Here is a 23,019-nt window from a genome sequence, read left to right as displayed (position 1 = left end):
TTTTTTTTGAAAAAACAATTTAAAATTTTGAACTCTTTAAAAATGGACATCATCATTAAATATTTTTCAATTAGTAAAAAAGTTGAATGATCATCAAAAAAGTTCATTTTCTGCAATTTTTTGAATTTTCAAGAAATTTCTTTAAATTTATGAACAAAAATCTTACGAGATTTGTCTCATTTCTTGCCCTCATTATTCATTTAAAATTCAAAATCGCTACAATTACTCACGATTGCATAACTTTAAATACTTTGTTGCAAAAAGTAACCATGCAACGATTAATAAAGCCGGTTCCAAAGAATGCGTTCCTTCTATTAATAACAATAAAATTTGATATCGTGATAATATTTTAACCGTAATTTATGAAAAAAATAGAGGAAATAAAAACAAAAGTAGATCAAAATACAATAAAAATTAAAAGTAACACGTGTTACGATAAATTTGCGTGTTTTCCTTATAAAAGCCTCCTAAACAAATTTAATTTTGAAAATCTTGAGAGTTTTGGGTGTCATTCACCTTTTTTTTCACATGTCGATGAAAAGTAACAATAACAAGTAGCACATGACATCTGATCCATCATTAAATTATTTTTTTTTGTATTGTTAAGTACTTTCCCTATCAACTCAATCCATACAAGAAATATTTTAATCTCATTCTCCTGAGAAATTTCGTTCGGGAAGAAATGAAGAAAATGTCATTTTATCAAAAATTTGTTGACAGCGATGTTTCCTGCGACACGACAATAGATCAAACAGCGTGTGCATTCGACTAAAAAAAAACTAAATTTATCGATTTTTTAAATCTCCATTCAATTAAATGGCTGCATTTTTAAAACATATTAATTTAAAGGTGATTGGAATGTTGTCGTAGAATTTTTTTTTTTTTTAGGAAAAGAACGGATTTATCTAACTCTCATGTCGTCGCTGAGCAGAATGAAAGAGAATGGAAAAGAATTAACAACCAAAAAAAGATGAATGTTGTGTCATTAAGCTCGAACATTGTTACATCATAAATAATATTTACCATTTAATGGGACGGAATTATAAACAAATAAATTTTCCCGCAGTTAAAAGCACGGGAACTTGCGTTTTTTGAAAAGTTTTTCGACACCTGCCAAAGAATAGTTTTACTTTTTGAAGTAGAAACAAGTTGAAGAGAAAATGCATTGCACCGAAATCCGAAAATCATTCAAGCTTCATTCATGTTTTTAACTTTAAGTTTTTTTTTTCAATAACAACTAAAATTAATTTTGTTTTTATTACTACATAGGTACGATTCATTTCAATGACCTTTTGTTTTTACTCGGCGGAGCTATTTGAATGGTATTTTATAGATTCAACAAAAAAGAACAAAAACTTATCAAAGGGATGTTTTTTTTACTTGAGCGTATTTTGGTAAGTTATAGTTTTGAAAATTTTTTTTAATGCAAAATTAATATTTTTTTTTTCTTTTCATGAATTCTTAAATGATAAAATTGAACCGAGGATGATTTCAACTAAAAGATAAAGGACACCATGGAGTTATATCACACGATATATTTTTCACAACCCGAAGTAAAAGGATACTTATTTCACTTTACTCAAGTTAAATGGCAACAAGTAGTTCATTGAGGAACAGTTAACTATTCTTCAACAAATTAACCCAGAAGCCAACGTCTTTCAAAAAATTTAGAAGCAGGCAAAAAACAAAAATTTTAAAAAGAATCAAACGTCGGTCGAATCTATTTGAATATCAATTTGCTTATCCTTTATAAATTATTCTACTCTTGTTAAGTCATTTCTGTCTTTAATGCGAGACCCACTCGAAGTAATGTTTTGTCTTCGCTACAAATATTTGCACATCTGTTAAAAATGTTATTAAAGAAAGAAATTTGTAAGTTCATAATAAGGAAGTTATGTATTTAGAGCGCTTTGCTGCAATATATTATTTTGCTATTAAGTCAAAAGAGTATATAGCTTATTGTTATTCTATGGATTCTAACAATGAGATGATGAAAGAAATAATTCTTACATGAGAAATTAAGTATCCATCAAATAATTTTGCTTATATCAAAACATTTTGCCAAAAAAAATATCTTTTCTTATATTTCTTGTTTAAAAAATTCAAATTTAGAATTTTTATTCTTTCTTTCTCAGTAACTGACAGACATTCAAAAACCATCAAGTAGCATTAATTCCCTTTAAAACGTCTCAAGATTTAGAAACAATCTGAATTAATCATCATAAATAAATTAAGTGGACTCAGATATCAAAAAATTTTCGGTAAAAAGTGAATGAACCCGCTTGATGCACACACGCACATTCACAAAGTAAATACACACCTGCCCCATGATTGATACTTTGATATTGAAATAAAATATGATTCGGTGATGCATGTCATAAATTTCAGAGATGATGGTATTAGTTTCAAAAATTCGTGACTACTTTTTTATGTTTTCTCCAAACAGCTTCTGTTTTGATACTGAAAATCTTCTTAAATCGCGATTACACGTGGGCTAAGTAAAAGCTCTTTGACAAATTTCGAGTATAATGAAAAATTCTTCCGAAATTACAAGATTTTTAATGATCCATTAATCATTTTTTATACTCTCAAAAGGTATTTGTTTTATAAAAACGGCATCCGTTCCCGTAAATCGGCGTATAAAAGGCATATAATTCGAATTAGAGAAATATGTGTGTCTACAATTTTAACTAATAATACTAATAAAAGGTTCACCACTGCCTGCGTTTTTATTACTAAATTCCCTCGTTCTCCATTATCTCGACGTGTCTTGTTATTAAAATGATTTAAGATGGTCTTCTTGTCTTGTTTATATTATTTATAGATATTTTTGTTGGTTGGACAGCGAGGAGTGAGAGAGATGATTAGATTAAGAGATGCATTTGTTTTAGTTCTTAAATATGTTTGTGAGAAGAGGAGATCCGAAGGGCAGTGAGATAAGTATCTTATGCAGTTATACAAGAGGTCATTGAATTCCTACGTGCGCATGATTTACGGCTTGTCATCCCGATTCGGCAATTCAATGACCTCTAATTGAATGTGTAACGGTGGTCTGTTTTGATGGAGACATCAAAGAGTTTCCAACCTTCCAATTCTGAGTGAATAGTTGAAACAAAATGCGTCATTGTTCGACTCATTGTTCAAATAAAGCTTGTTTTTTTTCATTATTTGTTTCAATCTAGTTTTCAATATCAAATAAAAAATAAATAAACAAAAAAAAAATACGTTCAAGTATCGCACAAACAGCTGAAAAGTGAAAGTATAAAAATTCATTCACACCAAAAGCAGCAGTTTAGTTAAAATTAAAAGTACAAAGCTCTAGTTGCTGCAAACTCAACTTAGGCATTGGAACAAAATTTTTGCGTTTGTGGCTGTTTTTCACTTTGGTAAGCTTTTTTCTTCCAATAAAATTCACGAACAAAACCTTCGTGCATTCGAGAAAACTTCGTTCGAAACAAATTGTGCAGAAAACTCGCGTTATAAAAAAATTATTATAAACTAAATATTAACTATTACACAATATAAAAATATTTAATATGCAGCTCGTTATTATATCATTGAACGAAAAAAATATTTTTCGCTAAATTTAACATTTTTTTTCACAGAAAATGACTTTTTTGGTTGTAAAAATACTTGCGATGCTAATTCTTGTGAACTTTTCGTTCGCTTATGATCCAACTGACAAAGAACTTGACACGATAATTCCCAAACCAGGAGAATTTGAAGCTTTTTATCCACGCGAATACCATGGCATACCAAATTCAGCTGCACGAGCTCCTCATGGGCACGGAAGTTTCTTCAAGCATCGCAATCCAGCGTTGGTCGATGTGAAAAATGCCGCTGCTTACGGTTTTCGTTTCGACGGAAAACGAAGATTTAATTTTGATTGAACGAAATAAAGTTTTTTTTTACGAATATTCTTGTTTTGAATTTCTCCTCCAAAAGTTCTCGTGTAAGAACGAAGAAGCGATAAAACATAAAAGGATTAATTTTTCGTCGTTTGGTAATTCTTGTGGGTATCGAACTTGCTATAAAACAATAAATAGAAAGAATGGAGGGGATAATAATGCATTTTTATCAAGAGGAGTGATGGATAGAACAAAATCTATAAATTTGGATGGCACTTTTAGAAGCATGTTTATTAGTTTGGGAGATTTTTAACGGAAAACGTTGGAACTGCTTGAAAAAAAATTAAAAAATTGAATAAAGTGAAAAATTAAATATTAAAAAAAAATTTAAAAAATGTGCACGTGAAAAAAATAAAAAAAAAAATTAATAAAAATTGAAAAAATAAAAAATTAATAAAAACAATCAAATTAAAAAAAATATATATATAAAAATTAAATTAAAATGAATAAGCAAAATCTCTTGGTACGAAAAATGGATTTTATATTAAAAAAAATAATTAAAAATATTTTTTTTTGCATTAAAAAAAAGTTCAATAAGTTTGATGATTCAATAAGTTAATTTAAGTGTTAATTTAATTTAAAATTAAATTTTTAAATAATTTATTTTTTTTTTAACAGAATTTAATCAAATTTCTAACAAAATTAATTTTAAATAATATTTTTTTTTATTTAAAAAAAGTTTATTACTTTATTTCAAGTGTTAATTTACTTAAAAAAATTATTAAAAAAATATTTAGTGAAAAAAATTTTTTTTTAAACAAAATTTAATTAATATTGTGATAAAATATTTAAAAAAAATTATATTAACAACATTAATAAATATTTAACAAAAATATTTATTTTTTAAAATATTTATTAAAAAAAATAAATTATTTAACAAAATTAAATAAATATCTAACAAAAATATTAATTTAAAAAAAAAAATTTAGCAATAAATTATTTAAATAATATTTAACAAAAAATAAAAATTAAATTAAATAATTTTTTTTTAAATTACAGAATATTTTAGTGTTACTGTTCACATTTTCACAAGTTAACGGATTTTGGTGGGGTTCTTCAAGCACTCGACAAGAAGAAGAAGAGTAAGAAAAATTTATTTTCCAAAAATTTTAATTTTCTAAAATTTTTCAAAAATATTTTAGAGAAGATCCAATCAAAAAAATCCCCGTTCACGTACTTCGAACACTCACCTATCATCCCGTTCTCATCCCAAATAACCCAGTTGGTCCTCCGCCTCCCATAAATCCCTTCCAATACAGTCGCGGCTTTTTATCGCAATATCCCGGCAATCCTCCCATCCTCAATCCATACGGTCCTGGCAACAGCAACAATTACAACGCATACCAAACTGTTCCTCCATCGCCTTCGCCAACTCCGTCATCGACAAGTACAACGCAACGGGCAACTACAACGACGTCTCCTCAAACAACGACAACGACAACTTTACCTCCGAGCACAACAACTGAAGCGACAACGACTTTCCAACCGCTTCCGCAGGCGCAAATGACGACGACGCAACAAGATCAACTTCCCCAAATGACGGGAAAAATTCACGCAAAATCGCCGTTAGTTGGAAATCGCTACAGTGACATGCCTTACGAATATTTTAATGGCGCTTCGCATATGTCGGCCAGCGCAAAGGGACAAGATCCGTACAACTTGCAATACGTAACGAATATCGCTCCAATGAACGTTCAGGTAGTAAATTGATGAAAAATTTTACAAAATTTACATTTTTTGGCTTTTTAGTTCGTGCCATGCATGTGTCCCGTTGAAGTGCGGATAAACCCGAATGATCAACTGCCGATCGTAGATACAAAATCCTCGGAAGATCCAATGTTAGAATCAATTGTCAACGACTTAGACGACAATTTAGATTAATTTTACAGAAATTTAGAATAAAAAAATATTTTTTTTTTACATAAGACGTCATCATTAAACATTTTTTTCTTTTATTTTTTTAAAAAATAGTCAAAAATATTTACAACTAATTAAGTTTTTTTTTAATCTCTGAATATTTTTTGATTTTTGTTCAAATTGAAATTTTTTTATAAGGTACAGAACGGAAAAAGAACTTAACGAAAAAAAAATCGTCACTTCGATATTTTTTTGTGAAATTTTTAACAACAGAAAATTACACGGAATACAAGTAACTTTTATCAAAGGGACTGCGATCGATTGGTTTTGTGAATGGCGATAACCATCCTATGGAAAATCTACCGAAAACGGCTTGGATGCTTTTCCATCGTGACTTTTTCACCCAACGTGCTTCTTCTTTTTTTAGTTGTTCGATACCCTAAAAGTGAAAAAAATTTAAAAATTATTTTGTTTAGTGAAAAAAATCTTTAGATAAAAAAAAACTAAAATCTAAAAAAAATTTAGATTAAAAAAATATTTAAAAATTTTAAATCTCAAAAAAAAAAAAAAAAATCTAAAAAAAGACTTTGGATAAAAAAATTATTAAAAATTAAAAAAAAAATATTTAGATAAAAAAATATTTTTTTCAACATTTAAAAAAATTAAATTAAATTTTTCTTAAAAAATTTGGACAAAAAATTTTATTTTTGATTTTTTTTTTAAATAACTTAAGTCAAAACATTTCAAAAAATTTTTTACTTAAGCTCAACTTAAAAAAAAGTGAAAAATTAAATGAATTTTAACTAAATTTTGGAAGAAAATTTAATTTTTTTAATATGATAATTTTCTCAAAATTTGGTTAAAAAATTTAAAAAATTTAAAAAAAAAATCTTAAGCTCAATTTAAAAAAAAAAATAAATTTTAAATTTTCTAAAAATGTTAGGGAGAAAAAATTATTTTTTTTTTAAATATTTTTAAAAAATTGAGTAACAAATTTTATTTGATTTTTTTCTGATTTTTTTTTAAATTTAGAAACTAAATTTAAAGTCAATAATTTTGACTTGAAAAACATAAAAAATTGAAAAATTACCGTTTCATCGTTCCAAATGGCGTTAATTTGTGTTCCTAACATAATAAGTGTAAAAATGGAGAACAATAAGGCTTCAAAGATAAGGAAGAGGAGCAAAACTACAGTTGCGGGCGGCGAAAATGTCGAACATTCGCGCCATTCGTGTTTGATGCAGGAGACAAACTGATTGACAGCCAAGAAGATTGCCTGAATGGATATGATGGCGATGTAAAACTAAAAAAAAAAATAAAATTTTTTATAAAAAATCATGAAAAAATTAAATTTTCTCACCGTAAAAAGTACAAAATATTTTTGATTGTTCTCTCCGACGCAATTATTGACCCACGGACAATGATGATCCATTTTTCGCACACATCTTTGACACACGGAACAGTGATGCGCTCTGTCTGGCTTAATACTGCAACATTTGGGACACTTGAAGAAAACCTGTCCTTCGCGATATCCCATCTGCTGAATCATTTCTTTCGTCGCATTTCCCTTCGGCACGGCACCCGGATCACTGAACATCGTGCGCAAATGCGACGCAACTGCCAAAAAGCATCCGACATTGAAGAAAATCATCTCGACAGTGCCGAGCCACGTTTCTGTCGACGGATAAATCACAGCCATTACCACAAATTCCGCATACAAAATCAACATCCACGTCATTATTGCACAAATTATCCCGCAAATGTCCTTCACGCACCAACATTTTTTGTAACGACTTCCGCCAATGACCTCGTTCGCATGTCCATTGTACAAAAAATCCTCGGGATTCGTATTGGAATGCAGGGAACTTGGATGATAGTCTGAATCGGTGTCAGTATCCATTGAATTTGGGCGACGTACGTCTCACGTACGTGTCTCGAAATAATTTAATTAACAAAGAAAATTATTAAAAAATGTTTGACGTTGACAAAAAAGTTCGGATTGGAGGAAACCTCATCCTTCTTTTGATTCTCATGCAATTTTTTGAACTTTTTTGTGATAAAATTTACTTGGTTCAATTTTTTTTCTTTAAATTTTCAAAAATTCTTATGAAAATTGAAAAATGATGGTCAAACAAAGACTTGGAAAGACAATGAAAACCCGCAAATCCGAAAGTTCAGTCACTAAAACTCCAAATTCTTGTAGAAAAGGTTCACTCTGTAAATAAAAGAAAAAAATTTTTAGTCATCATTTTCATGCTGAAAGATTTTTTCAGTGACTTGTTTCCAATAATTACCTGTTTTTACACTTAAATCTCACACGAACTACGTCACTTCTATTTTTTGAGTCCCTAAAAAGTTGTTTGGATGGTCATTCTACGCGTGAAAATCTCTAAATTCTATTGTTTTTTGATAAAGAGAAGAAAATTTTTCGTATTTTTTGTTTTGATTTTTTTTGGCTACAAAAATTGCAAAATGCTAATTCAAAGGATTTGCCTTCACGATAATTCAGATCGAAGCCCAGATGAAAATTTGTATTTTTTGTGAAGCCTAAAAGGCGGCAATGAACATTAATTTGATTAATTTTTTAAAGAAAAATTATTTTTTTTATTTTCGATCATATTTTCACTTATTTTATTTAAAATTTCGACACAAAAATTTAATTAATTAATTTAAGAAGTTAATTAATTTTAAAATTTATTTTCAAATATTTTTTTTTAATAATTATTAAATTAATTTAATTTAACTTAATTAATTTTAATTATTTAAAAACAATAATTTTAAATAAAAAATAATTAAATTTATTTTTAAATAAAATCTAATAAAATAATTATTTAATTAATTTTAATAAATTTTTTCGCAGATGTTTAAAGACAAAATTAAATAAATTTTAAGTCGACCGGAATTTTGTTTTACTCGATTTATTAAGTTTAAAAAAAATTATTAATTTTTAAAATTTGCCTCAAATATGCCTCAATATTTTCAACCTTTTGTCTCATAATTTGAATTTAATTTTATTGATTTAAAAAAATATAAACTAATTAAATTCTAATTAAATAAAAAAAATAATTAAATTTAATTAATTTATTATTTTAATTTTAAAAAATACTTTTGAAATAATTTTTCATATATCCTTAACATAAAAAATTTTTGAAATATTTAAATTAAATAATTTTTCTAATTTTTAATGTAAGAATTAAATTGAAATTAATTTATTTGTAAAATAAATTAAAATTTTTTATAATTTTATTTTAAATTTAAAAAATTTCATGAGAAAAATTAAAAATTTGGTAAAAAAAAAATTTAGCTTTTCTTCAAAAAATGGAATTAATATGGAGCAAGGGACAAAAAATTGCAATAATTTGAATTGCGATAAGAATAAAATTTTTTATTGCCAATTAACACGTCAATTTTCATCTGGATGCTGTAAATCTAGCAATTATAGGCGCGTGAAAGTAATTTTGATTCAGAATTGATAATTTTTTATTGTAAAACGAAAAAAAATTTTTTTTTCTTTAAACTATGAACCAATTTTTCAACTAAAAATCCTGAAATGAAAACTCCTAAAAATAAAAAAAAATTATTTTATTTAATTTAATTTTTTTGCATAAATAATTTTTTTTTTTTACATTTTTGAAAATATTTTGTTATGATATTTTTTTTTTAATTTTTTAGAAGCAAAAAAAAATCACTCACTTCAGACCAACTTGCGTAAATTCTTTCAACACTTTCTTTCCGTCGCGCCGCGACAAAACACAAACATCACGTTTCATGAATGAGTCTCTCAGCTGTTTTTCGCATCATTATAAACATTTTACTATGCAAAACAAAACAAAAAACCGTCTTTTTTACTGTTCTGTTGACACAATTTCACACACTTCGTCTAACACTAAATTTCATCTAAAAATAACAACCGACGAGTTGTTCTTGAATTTTTTGTGTACTTTTCAACATAAAATCGAAATACAGGCAAAATGTCAGGGTTTCCTCATAATTTTCCTCTCGTTCGTTAAAAAATGTTTTTTTTTGCTTTTTGGCAGAATTATGAATCAGCTGCTTCGTACGATCGATCAAGCCGAGAAAATTTTTCTCTTTTCAAAATTTTTTGTATTTAGATAGGGAACAATTTTTCATAAAATTTCTCAATACAAAAAATATTTTTTTAAAATTAACCCTCCTTTTATTCTCATGATTTTATAATATTTTCAAAAATTTCTAAAAATAATTTCTTCTGTATCGACGGCTTTCGTACCAATTTCCCCAAATCACGAGAAAATTACTAATTTTTTGAGAAAATTGAGAGAAAAATCGGTAATTCTTGTACAAGTGACCATCGTTGCTCCCAGTTCGTGATCTTACTTTCGACGATTCGCAAAATAAGAAAAGGAAAAAAAAACGAAAAATTAAATTTTAACGCGAACGGACGAAAAAAGAAGCAATAGTCATTAGAATAGCAAGAAAAATCATAGAAAATGCTTCAAAATTAATCGCTTAACAAAGAAAATCGATCGAATCGGGCGTGGAAGTTTATTAAAAAATCAACGAGAACAGCTGAAAGTGTGAAAAAAGTAAAAATCAAAAGAAAAATTTTCCGCTGGAATTTTTGTATACAAAAAATTGTTGCTGGAGAATTTTTTTCGATGCAAATTTTAATTAAAAATTATTTAATAAAGACGGAAAAATGAAGAAAAAGTGTGAAAATTAAAGAAAAATGGCAGACATCTTTGTGTTTCGTAATTGAAAAAAATGCTAAAAATAGCATCATAAAAATTTGTTTAACAAATTTTATAATTTCGCAAAGCAGGGCCTGATACCTCAAAGGGACTCAGAGGCAAAAAATTAATTTTTCTAAAAAAAATGTCAAAAATTTATTTTTTTTTTGTTTTAAAAAAAAATGTCAGAATTTGACAAAAAAAAATTTTTTTTTCAATCCAGCCCCTTTGTGAGTCACTTGTTTGTAGATTGTCACACAGGCAACGGCAAGGAATCTAAATTTACTTTTGATTTTTTAAAAGATTTCTGTGCGAAACAAACAACAAAAAACCTGCTTTGTGTGAATGTGTTAAAAGATGCGCGATATGAACTGGCGCAGAATCTAAATTTAATTTTAAGTTTTTTTTTGTTTCAATCAATGAGTAACTTACTCACTGCGATTTCATAATAAAATAAAAAAAATAATAATAACACAAATGTGCCGATTATTGTCTGAATTTTATGTTTTTTTCGCGGGATGTTAATAAAAAAAATTTTTTTTTCGAAAATTGATCGATCGATGAAAAATTTTTTCTTCAACATGTGTCGAAAATTATTTTTTCATTCTCAATAAATAAATAAACAGCTTGTTAAAATTTAAAAAAAAAATTAACGGAAATGAAAAAAAAATTAATTGCTGTTAGTGAAAAATCGTTTGTCGAGCACTCTAACGATCGGCATCAACGTCGGTGGCGTCTTTGTCTCCCAAAAATAGATCGCCGCAAAAATATTTAAAATGTGATTACATTTTAGAAGTGAATGTGTGCCGAAATAAACGCGTTCTTTCTTCGAAAGTAATTTATTAAAAATTATAAAACACAAAAAAAAAAAAATACAAAAGAAATGAAAAATGCGGTAGTGCATTTTTATATGAAGAAAATTATATAAAACAGAAAAATATTTTTAAAAATAAATAACGAAAAGTCATCCAAGTGAAAGTCTGTTGTGCTAAATATTTACATATGTTCTGTGCATTTAACATAAATAAACAAGACATCAAGGAAGTTTCAAGCAATTAATAATAAAAAGAAAAGAAGAAAAATTTAATAAGAGCAAAAAAATAGAAAATTATTGTGAAATATTTAAAATAAAGTGCAAGTAAAATAAAAGGAAAATTAATTTTAAAATAAAAGTGAATTTGTTGCTGACGTCAATCTGCTAAAATTATTTATATATGTTGGAAAAAATATTAAATAATAATAAAATTAAAGTGAAAATTATATAAAAAAAACGAAATTAAGCAAGAGCAAGGCATCTCCATCGATGATCGTTTCAACGAAAAATTAAATTTATATCAAAAATACATAAAAAATTATTTAAAAAAATAATTAAATAAATAATTATTTTAAAGAAATTAAATTGAAAAATTAAAAAATCTTTAAAAGCTCAAACTGAAAAAAAAATATTCATGAAGAAAAAATTATGAAAAATGGAATGTGAAGTGAATTTTTGAAAATTTTTGATAAAAAATGTTTTAAAGTAATTTTTTTTAATTTGTTAATTTTTTTTATCAAAGTTATCGACAAAAATTTTTTTTTTATTTTATAAAATTTTTTTTTTAATTTTAAAATTTTATTTATCATAAAAAAAAATTTACTTTTTTTAAAGTGAAAAATTAAAAAAATAATTTATTTAATTTTTTGTATAAAGTTATATCGTTACATGAAAAAGATTACTTTGAGTAAAAAACAACAAGATTTTAATATTTTTATACACAAAATAAATTTATAATAATAAAAAAGAAATTATTTATTTCATAATTTTAAAGAAAAACATTTTCTTCGTTAATAGAAATTTACTGATAAAACCAAATATGCAAGATATAAATTTTATGAAACTTAAAATGCATTTTTGTTTAATTTTACGACATTTTGCACACATTTTTAAATTTACTCAAACATTATCTTTTAATGAAATTTGGCAAAAATAAAAATCTATTAGAAGAAATTTGAAGGCGGATATTTGAATATTTTCACATGTTTACAAATATCAAGAAAAACAGAAAAAAATGATTTTTCTTATACTTTTGAGTTTACGGAAATGAAAATTTTAAATTTATCAATAAATATTGTTTTATGAAAATTTTCAATAATTTGTCTAAATGATAAATAAAATTAAAATAATTAAAAAATTAATTAATAATTTAATTAATTAAAATAAAAAATTAAATTATTCCTAAAATTGAAAAAAAATATTTTTTAAAAAAAAAATCGTATGGTTTTTAAATTAAAATCAATTTTATCTTTTTCCTTTAGCAGAAAAAAAATAATTTAGATAAAAACTTTTAACATTTGCTCAAAAAGAAATTTCTGTTGATAAAAACGTGAAATATTGCAAATTCAACCTTCATCGAAAAATAAAAAAAAAACGAATTCAAAGCAATTCCATATCTTATCAAGTCCCATAAATTACCTCAATTGACCTTCTTCACAAAAAACCAGCAGACTTGAAAGACAAAAAAGAAACTTTTCTGCTAAATTTCAAACATTTTTCCACGAAAGTAATACAAAATAAATTTAATCGTTTCAAAATATTTACAAGATGCTCGCCCATAAAACAGATCAAAATAAATTCCTGAGACTTTTTACACGAATTAACATTTCACTAAGCGCATATTTTTAGAAATTCTTTTTTCGATTCAACGAGCATGGAACGACCTTGGCAACGACAGTAAAATTATTTACAATTATTATTAAAATTAATGTTTATTGCAAAACTGTCTAATGTTGGCTGGCTCGTTATTCAGACAAAATAATGAGGGTTGGCCTCATTTTACATGCGAATGACAAAAGATTTCCTAAAAAAAATTTTTTGAGATAAGAAAAAATGCGATCATCAATCATCGAGTGTTCAATTAGGGAAAAAATTGACAGAAAATATTTAAAAAATTTCTTAAAAAAAATTATTTTTGAACATTTTCGACATCCATCCACGCAAGTTGATCTTCGACTGAACGAAATAATTTAATTAAAATTTTTTTGAGAAAATTTCTCATGAGAGAATTTTTTTCTCACGAGATCAAAAGAGAATTCGCGAGAAAATTCTCCGCCATTCTCTTCGTTTCTCACGAGAAAATTTTTGAATTTCCGTACGAAAAATGTAAATATTTATGAATTTAGGAAATTCCGCGCGTGACGTCGATAAAAGAAGCAACGACCGTCGATTACGTCCCACGTTTAATTTTAAAGAATTTTTTACGTTATACACACAAAAAAACGTAAACAACAAAATTTTCATTCATTTTTTCACGTATTTACAAAAACATGCAGGAAAATTGTATGGGAGCTAAAAATATAATTCAAATGTTGCAACATTTTTTTTTATTTTTTTCTGCGACGAGATGCCTTGACCTTGTCTGTTTTGCTGATTTATGATTGTTTTGTTATAGAAAAGTAAATAACTGTTAAATTTAGTGAGAAAAAAAAGTTAAAAAGATGAAATTTTTGATTAGAAGTGAGACAAAAATGTCTTGCTAAGAGACGAAAGTCGTAGCGCCCCTCAGTAATCATCGTCTCATCTCACCTCAGCACATAAAAAAACACACTGAAGTAATGGGAAGCAATTGTTGCAAGTGTGCAGCAGGAAATGATAAACAGGGCGCTTATCTTCGAGGAAAACAGAAACCAGATTTATTCACATTTTCACGACGGTGAGTTTTGGATTTTTTTTAAATTTTGGAGTAAAAAAAAAATTTTTGTCCCAATGCACATTAAAAAAAAATTTAGTCACGTGATTAAATTTTTTAAAATAATGGGATTAAATTTAAAATTTGCACAAGGATCTTTATTAAAATTAAATTTTAAAATAAAAAAAAAACTTTTAAAAAAATTTTAAAAATTTAAAAAAAAATTAAAAAAAAAAAAAAAAATTTAAAATTTAAAAAAAAATTAAAATTTAAAAAAATATAAATTTTTGGAATTCGTATTAGAGTGAAAATTTATACATTAGTGCATTGGGAAAAAATTCAAAATGTGCCTTGGGATAAAAATTAAGAATTTTTATTTGGTAAAAATTATTCAGAATTGGAAGAAAAATTGAAGCTTGGGATAAAAATTTTAAATTTGCTTTGGGTAAATATTAAAAATGTGCATTGGGCAAAATTTTAAATTGTATTTTGGGTTTGAAAGTAAATTTTTTTATAAAGTACAAGTTGAAATTGTGCATTGGGAAGACTTCATAAAATGTTTTGGGTCAAAAAATTTGAAATTTGCATTGGGAAAAATTTTCAAAATGTGCATTGGGTTAAAATTATCGCGTGATTTAAAATAATTTTTAAAATTCTTACCTTTAAACTTTGAATTAAAATATTTTTTTCTTTCACAGGGACGGCATTCCCGTCATTCACGCATCTCAATTTCAACCAGTAACCAGTTTAAATCCAAATTCCCCATCAAGCAGCAAATTCAAACCGTACCAATACCCCTTCAACACAAAAGCAACAGTAAACGGCGCCGTCATGGCAAATACTCCCAAACCCCTCGTAGCGGAAAACAGCGGCACTGATCCGCCCGTTTTCATTAAACGCATAACCGACACAAATGTAAAAATTGGCACAATGTGTCGTCTCAGTACCATCATAAAAGCCTCCACAGACGACATTCAGATCACGTGGTATCGCAACGATCGTCGTATTTGCGAAAGTGATCGCATCAAATTCGTTAACGAAGCAAATGTTTGGGCTCTCGAGCTGTCAGAAGTCATTGCCGAAGACGAAGGTCAATGGATGTGTCAAGCGGAAGGATCCGGGGGACGAAGCACGTGCATTGCCAATATCGGAGTAATGATTCCAAAAGCATACAAGCCCCCGAAATTCGTCGAAGAGCTACAAGCGATACTCACGGAGCATGGAACAGTCTCGTTGGAGTGTAAAGTCGTCGGTGTTCCCACGCCAAAACTTCGATGGTTCAAAGATTCGAAAGAAATTAAGGCAGGAGATGTTTTTGCACTCACAGCGAATCCAGATGATCCAACGTCGCTTGGAGTTTACACGTGCGAGGCTCGAAATTGCATGGGCAAGTCATATTCGAGCTCGAAAGTTTCCGTTCATGACACGAAAATTAAAGCTGATGACTCGCAAGGGTAAGAAATTTTTGTAAAAAAAATTTTTTTCATGAAAATTTATTAAATTTTGTTTTTTAGATTCATCAATGCAGGACCTCCGCCCATTTTTACAGAAGAATTGAAACCCGCAACAGGCAAAATCGGTGATACGATAATGTTAGGATGTCAAGGTAACCTATTTTTATGAGTTTTTTAGATAAAAAAAAATATTAAAATTAATTTTTAAATTAAATAAAAAATATTAAAATAATTTTTTTTAATGAAAATATTTTTTTTTAATTCAAAAAATATTTTTATTAAAAAAATAAATAACTATTAAAATTAATTTTTTAATTAAAAAAAATATTGAAATTAATTTTTAATTTAAAAAAAAATAATAAAATTTATTTTAATTAATTTTATTTTAACTTATTAATTTTTTTTTAATTAAAAAAATATTTTCATTAAAAAAAATAATTATTAAAATCAATTAAAATTAATTTTTTTATTAAAAAAATTATTAAAATTTATTTTTTTTTAATTGAGAAAAATATTTTTATTGAAAAAATAATTATTAAAATTAATTAATTAATTATTTAAAATAATTTTTTAATTAAGAAAATTAATTTTAATATTTAATTTTAATTAAAAATATTTTTTTTAAATAGAAAAATTATTAAAAAATTAATTTTTTCTTCAGTTGCTGTTCCTCCATGGCCCGTAAGCGTCGCATGGTACAATCAAGAAGGTCGAGTCGAAGACGGCGATGATTATCAATTCTTGGAAGACGGTTTGGGAAGTTACATGATCGAAGTTAAGTCAGCTCGTAGTTGTGACGCGGGCGATTGGAAATGTGTCGTTACCAATTTCGAAGGAAGTGTCAGCATTTCAACTTGTTATGTCGACATTGAAAGTGAGTTTTTCAAAAAATTCTTCATTTTCATCAATTTTAACATCAAAAATTTCTTTTTAGTTCCCAACAACTTCCGAAAACCTCGTTTTATGGAACCTCTGAGAGCTGTTCTAACGGATGAAGGTCTCGTCTCGTTCGAATGTAAAGTCGTTGGCTTTCCAACACCCGCTCTAAAATGGTATAAAGACGATATTGAACTCCGTCCCGGCGATATTTATCAACTAACGGGCATTAATTCGCTTGGCTCGTACTGTTGTGTGGCGGAAAATTGCATGGGATCCGCGAAAAGTAGCACTTTGTTGACTTTGGAAGATATTGAAGGTCAATTAAATGAGGAAGAAAAGTCACAACTGATTGAAAATGATCTTCCGCCCAAATTCACGCTTGGATTAAAGACTTGCGAAGGTCGTATTTTAGATGATTTCAAGTTTCATGTGTGCGTTCAATCGATTGTCGAAACAAAATTGTACTGGTTCAAGGATGATTCGCTCGTTGAAAGCAGCGATCGTTATATTATCGGCAATTTGGGACAAGGAATGCACGAATTGGAGATAAAATCCTTGGAATTGAGTGATCAATGCGAATGGAAATGCATCGCGATGAACGATTTTGGTCAATCCATGACTTCGTGTTACTTGAAACTTTTTATCCCGAAACATTACAAGAAGCCGCGTTTCTTGGAGCAACTGAAAGCGTCGCTAACCTCTGAAGGCGCTGTGAATTTGGAGTGTAAAGTCATCGGAGTGCCTCAACCAATCCTCAAATGGTTCAAAGATGGCGTCGAATTGAAAGCGGGAGACATTCATCGCATTGTTTCGGGTCAAGAAGGTGCTCGATCTCTCGGAACGTACACCTGTGAAGCGCACAACTGCATGGGAAGAGTTTCCAGCAGCGCAACGATCCACAGTTACGAAGCTGTACAACAAAAGAATGAAATCCCGACCCAAGTCAATGACAGAAATAACGTTTCTTTGTCGACGATCAACGAGGAACGCACTTCTCAGATGTACGAAACGCCTCCTCAGCAAGATTTAACCTTGAACGATCGTAATGACGTCACATATTCCTTCGATGGCAAAGAAGTTTCAATCTCATTGTATGAAACTCCTGATTTAACCGAAGAAGAAGCCTTGAAAGTCGTTGAAATGTACGCCGATCAAATTTCAGAACACGTTTCCGAGCAAAATGTCGCCGAATTGCCTCCTTTAAGGTTCATGAAGGAAACTTCAACTTCAGGAAATCTTTTGATGCAAGCAGTTCTCATTGATGTTGCTCCAGATTACTTCCCTGAAGAAGAAGAAGACCTCAAAACAGACAACGATCTCGAAGAACTCAGTGTTGCTGATAGTTCGCAGCATATTATTTCACCGATTTCAGCGAAAGATGTCATTTTTGCAAGTCCTCAGTTGCAACAACAGTACAACAATAACTTGAGACGTCGTTCAGGGTCACAAGTCAAGAGTTCTGACGATTATTACAGTTTAGTTCAATCCGACAGAAGTAAAATTGCGACTGAAGAACAAGTTGATGACATCTCTTCAGTTGAGTTTGCCTCAGCGAAGATCGAATCTCTTGAATCTGGAATTCAAACAAAGGGAGTTTCGAGTCCTGAAGTACCTATGAGTCAAATTGTGAAAGAATTGGATACGATTAAACTTCATCTCAGCGTTTTAATGCAAAGAATTGAACTTGAACAAATCCGTTTGACAGAAACCATCAAAGAAGAGTTCGGTGAAGAACAGAAACAGGATTCAATGTTACTGTCGTTGATCACTTATTTCCTAAACGCTACCCAACATCTACAAAAATCTTTGGATATTCCGAAAGAAACAAGTCGTGATCTTGCTTTAGTTCTCATGAGCAGCTTGAATGATCTTCAACATTGCTTAAACAGTTTCGGAAATATGATCGATCATCATGATGTTCGAGAAGAAACAGCTTCAGCAGTTACGAAAACTGTTGAACAACCTCTTGTGAACTTACTGAACAGCATTGAAAACTTTGCTGTAACGCCAGCTGTTAACGCAGAGTCAAAACAAATCATGTTGGGATTGACTTTTGGTATCAACTCGGAAATGAGTCGCGTTAAATCCGCCTTAAATGTACTTTCGGACAAAGCAACTCTCGTTGGAGATACTGCTGTACTTGTTCAAAGTGTTGAACGATGCGAAGATCTCGCGCAAGATGTTGAAGATGCTGTAATTGAAGAACAACTTAAGGAGCAAAAAGTTACTTTGCCACAATTGTTTGAATATATCGTGAAAAATTTGGAACAACCACTGATTAATGTCGAGCATTTGTTGAATTTGAACCAAGGCAAGATGAATTTTGAAGACTTTTTCATGATTGAAGAGAGTGTGACATCTGCTGCGTTGTCTGTGATGAACGCTACACGAACTGACATCGCTTCTGAACTCCAAAAACAACACACCTTATCAACGCCAAGTCAAAATCGTCTTCTTGATGCTGTCGAAAACATTCAAAAAGTACTCAAGAACATTGGAGCAGCTGTCAAGAACGAAAAACATAAATCTCTCTTCCCATTGACGACAGAATCTTTGTTACAAGTGACAACTCAAAATAATATCTATTTGGCAAGTAATATTGCAAATTTGAGTGCTGAATTAGATCCAGCGATGTACGATTCTTTAACGCAAATGCAAACCAATTTCGACAAACTTGTCGATACGATTTTGCAAGATCCGGATGCGATGGAGAATGCAATTACGATGGAAACGTTGAGAAGTCCCCTTGAAGAATTGAACTTTTTCTTGAGATTATATGGAGAAGACTTTGAAAATTGTTCTGTAAAAGACATCAGATCTCCATTAGAAACACTCTCGAATCGCATCAATGCTTGTGAATTCTTCCTTGTATTGATAAGTCCCAAAAAGAATGTGAAAACGTTAAAAATATTGCAAAAGTTGAAGAGCAGCATCTTTGAAATTGAAGAAGAAATCAGAACTAAAGCAGTTGTTCAACAAAAATCGAGTTCAAAACGACCTGAAGAAATTTTGGATTTCGGGCATAAACAATCTTCTGAACAAATCAATCAATGTGTCAGGAAATGTCATGCTGATATTCAAGCTATAATGTTGCATGATCGTCGTGAAGTGCTTCAAAGATACGTCTTGCAATCGATGATGATTCATCTCGCTGATGTCAGTAACTGTTGTGAACTTTTAGAGCAAGCAAATGAACCTCAAGTCCTCACTGATCTTGCAGAAGCTTTGAAAAAGTTGACACATTCTTTAAATTATGTTCAACAAATCACGATTCCCGGAGAAACGCGAGATCTTGACATTAAATCTCTCGTTAAGAATTTCGTCGAGGTTTATGGTTACTTTGATATGGTTCATAACGAAGTTTCAGATCAAGCGAAGAACTCTATTGAACATCAAGATAAACTTCAACCAGTTGTTGCGGTTACAAATGATTTGAAACTTTGTGTTGGACAAATTTTAGAACATTTATCTGAACCAATGGAAGACATCTCAGCCAAATATAATTTCTCTTCATCTGAACAGATGTACGATGTTGAACAAATGAGTGAAGCACTCGATGATCAAAGCATCAGTTCATATGGACAAGAATGGGCATCAGCTGGTCAAGATGTTAACATAGTATCACAAGATCAACGGAAACAAGAAGCTGAAGTCTTTAGGAAAGTCCTTGATGTTAGAACTGAAAACACAAATGCTATTAATGCGATTGCTGTTGCGATTCAACAGTTGGAGAACTTTTCAAATAGCAAGACGAGTGTTCCAAATCCTGAATGCGGAGAAGCTGTTAACATTGTACTCGATTGCTTCAAAGGAATCACATCAGCTTTGGTAGAGCTTGAATATTTAGTTGACAAAATCGATTATGAGAATATTGGAGAACAATCTAATACGATAACTTCACATTTGGCGCAAGCAATTTTCTCAGAAGTTAATTCAAATATCGAAACAATTGATAAATTTGCAACATCAGAAAAGAGAGAAAAACTTCAATTACAGATTCCAGCAGAACAAAGTATTGATTTGAAAGATAGCTTGAACACGTTGAATGAATTGCTCAAGAGTTTGACAGTTCATTTGAAAACTTACAACATTGATGATATCCTGAAATCGTTAATGGCTAATGCGATGTTAAGACAAGAAATAATCCAAGAGTCGAGCAAACGTAACTCAAATCCGCCCGAATCAAGTGAGATACTGAAATTGGCGGAGGAGTTGTTGAAAGAGACTACTAAAGAGATTGAATTGGTGCCCGATATTGTTCAAGATTTGCCGCAAGGAAAACTTAATGTTGCACAAGTTCAATCTATAGATCAAAGTCTTACTGAAGCTCATACAATGTCAGAAATGCAAAAGGTTGAAAGTCTTAAAGAAGAGTCTGTTAAAGAAACACTCTCAGTAGCAATTAAAGAACTTAAAGTTTTGCAAGCTAATATTTCCAAGATTTCTTCTCCTGATTTGAATGTTACTGAACTCCAATCTACATTGAAAGAATTAGAACAACTCAGTCAAGCCTCTGTTAAAGATGTTTCTCAACTTGGAGAAGCTCAAGCTGTATCAGTTACTGTTGAAAAAGCTGTCAAAGAATTGCAAGTTTTGAAGGCAAACATCTCGAAAGTAAAATCCAATGAGACAAGTGTTGCTGAAATTAATGAAACAATTGAAGGATTGAAAGAAATTGCTCAAATGTCAGAAGTTAGCGGAGCACAAGCTAAAGCAACTTCCGTAAAAACAACTGTTTGTGAAGCAATCAAAGAACTCAAAGTCTTACAAGCTAATGTATCCAAGATTTCTTCTCCTGATTTGAATGTTACTGAACTCCAATCTACATTGAAAGAATTAGAACAACTCAGTCAAGCTTCTGTTAAAGATGTTTCTCAACTTGGAGAAGCTCAAGCTGTATCAGTTACTGTTGAAAAAGCTGTCAAAGAATTGCAAGTTTTGAAGGCAAACATCTCGAAAGTAAAATCCAATGAGACAAGTGTTGCTGAAATTAATGAAACAATTGAAGGATTGAAAGAAATTGCTCAAATGTCAGAAGTTAGCGGAGCACAAGCTAAAGCAACTTCTGTCAAAACAACAGTTTGTGAAGCAATCAAAGAACTCAAAGTCTTACAAGCTAATGTATCCAAGATTTCTTCTCCTGATTTGAATGTTACTGAACTCCAATCTACGTTGAAAGAATTAGAGCAACTCAGTCAAGCTTCTGTTAAAGATGTTTCTCAACTTGGAGAAGCTCAAGCTGTAACAGTTACTGTTGAAAAAGCTGTCAAAGAATTGCAAGTTTTGAAGGCAAACATCTCGAAAGTAAAATCCAATGAGACAAGTGTTGCTGAAATTAATGAAACAATTGAAGGATTGAAAGAAATTGCTCAAATGTCAGAAGTTAGCGGAGCACAAGCTAAAGCAACTTCTGTCAAAACAACAGTTTGTGAAGCCATCAAAGAACTCAAAGTCTTACAAGCAAATGTTTCCAAGATTTCTTCTCCTGATTTGAATGTTACTGAACTCCAATCTACGTTGAAAGAATTAGAACAACTCAGTCAAGCTTCTGTTAAAGATGTTTCTCAACTTGGAGAAGCTCAAGCTGTATCAGTTACTGTTGAAAAAGCTGTCAAAGAATTGCAAGTTTTGAAGGCAAATATCTCGAAAGTAAAATCCAATGAGACAAGTGTTGCTGAAATTAATGAAACAATTGAAGGATTGAAAGAAATTGCACAAATGTCAGAAGTTAGCGGAGCACAAGCTAAAGCAACTTCTGTCAAAACAACAGTTTGTGAAGCAATCAAAGAACTCAAAGTCTTACAAGCAAATGTATCCAAGATTTCTTCTCCTGATTTGAATGTTACTGAACTCCAATCTACATTGAAAGAATTAGAACAACTCAGTCAAGCTTCTGTTAAAGATGTTTCTCAACTTGGAGAAGCTCAAGCTGTATCAGTTACTGTTGAAAAAGCTGTCAAAGAATTGCAAGTTTTGAAGGCAAACATCTCGAAAGTAAAATCCAATGAAACAAGTGTTGCTGAAATTAATGAAACAATTGAAGGATTGAAAGAAATTGCTCAAATGTCAGAAGTTAGCGGAGCACAAGCTAAAGCAACTTCTGTCAAAACAACAGTTTGTGAAGCAATCAAAGAACTCAAAGTCTTACAAGCAAATGTATCCAAGATTTCTTCTCCTGATTTGAATGTTACTGAACTCCAATCTACATTGAAAGAATTAGAACAACTCAGTCAAGCTTCTGTTAAAGATGTTTCTCAACTTGGAGAAGCTCAAGCTGTATCAGTTACTGTTGAAAAAGCTGTCAAAGAATTGCAAGTTTTGAAGGCAAATATCTCGAAAGTAAAATCCAATGAGACAAGTGTTGCTGAAATTAATGAAACTATTGAAGGATTGCAACAACTTGCCAAAGCTCAAATGATCGATGTTATTGGAGCAGACGAAAAAGCTGCTTTAACAAAACAATTAGCATTACAAGCTGAAAAACTTGCTGAACTTACCTGTTGAAAAAGCTTCAAAGAATTGCAAGTTTTGAAAATATTCAAGTGTT

At 29.7% G+C, this 23,019-nt stretch overlaps 2 protein-coding genes across 2 annotated transcripts in view; one reads left to right on the top strand and one right to left on the bottom strand.

Annotated features, from left to right (window-relative positions):
* Positions 1-5,839: 5,839 nt before the first annotated feature.
* Positions 5,840-8,212, bottom strand: LOC134829901 (palmitoyltransferase ZDHHC3). Its single transcript, XM_063843196.1, has 4 exons — positions 8,060-8,212; positions 7,126-7,980; positions 6,856-7,068; positions 5,840-6,204 (listed from the first exon to the last, which is right to left on the bottom strand). The coding sequence occupies exons 2-4, from the start codon at positions 7,663-7,665 to the stop codon at positions 6,043-6,045; spliced, it is 915 nt and encodes a 304-aa protein (XP_063699266.1). The 5' UTR covers positions 7,666-7,980; positions 8,060-8,212; the 3' UTR covers positions 5,840-6,042.
* A 1,978-nt stretch (positions 8,213-10,190) lies between these two features.
* LOC134828418 (titin-like) overlaps positions 10,191-23,019 on the top strand; it is a 44,260-nt gene continuing 31,431 nt past the window's right edge. Inside the window, exons 1-6 of the mRNA XM_063841397.1 lie at positions 10,191-10,330; positions 13,903-14,163; positions 14,838-15,593; positions 15,654-15,745; positions 16,255-16,467; positions 16,528-22,971. Coding sequence (XP_063697467.1) covers positions 14,066-14,163; positions 14,838-15,593; positions 15,654-15,745; positions 16,255-16,467; positions 16,528-22,971 — 7,603 coding nt within the window. The 5' untranslated portion in view covers positions 10,191-10,330; positions 13,903-14,065. The remainder of the gene's footprint in view (positions 10,331-13,902; positions 14,164-14,837; positions 15,594-15,653; positions 15,746-16,254; positions 16,468-16,527; positions 22,972-23,019) is intronic.

The sequence above is a fragment of the Culicoides brevitarsis genome, chromosome 2, assembly GCF_036172545.1.
Source record: "Culicoides brevitarsis isolate CSIRO-B50_1 chromosome 2, AGI_CSIRO_Cbre_v1, whole genome shotgun sequence".
Taxonomy (NCBI): domain Eukaryota; kingdom Metazoa; phylum Arthropoda; class Insecta; order Diptera; family Ceratopogonidae; genus Culicoides; species Culicoides brevitarsis.
Note: the sequence above shows the minus strand (reverse complement) of the source record. Positions and strands in the feature narration are given on the sequence as shown.

What these genes read in the sequence shown, in the direction of transcription:
- LOC134829901 (XM_063843196.1), bottom strand. Translation starts at nt 7,665, where the DNA reads ATGGATACTGACACCGATTCAGACTATCATCCAAGTTCCCTGCATTCC. An exon ending in AATATTTTGTACTTTTTACG is followed by an intron (nt 7,069 to 7,125) that starts GTGAGAAAATTT and finishes TTTTTTTTTTAG; the next exon opens with TTTTACATCGCCATCATATC. An exon ending in CCATTTGGAACGATGAAACG is followed by an intron (nt 6,205 to 6,855) that starts GTAATTTTTCAA and finishes TTTCACTTTTAG; the next exon opens with GGTATCGAACAACTAAAAAA.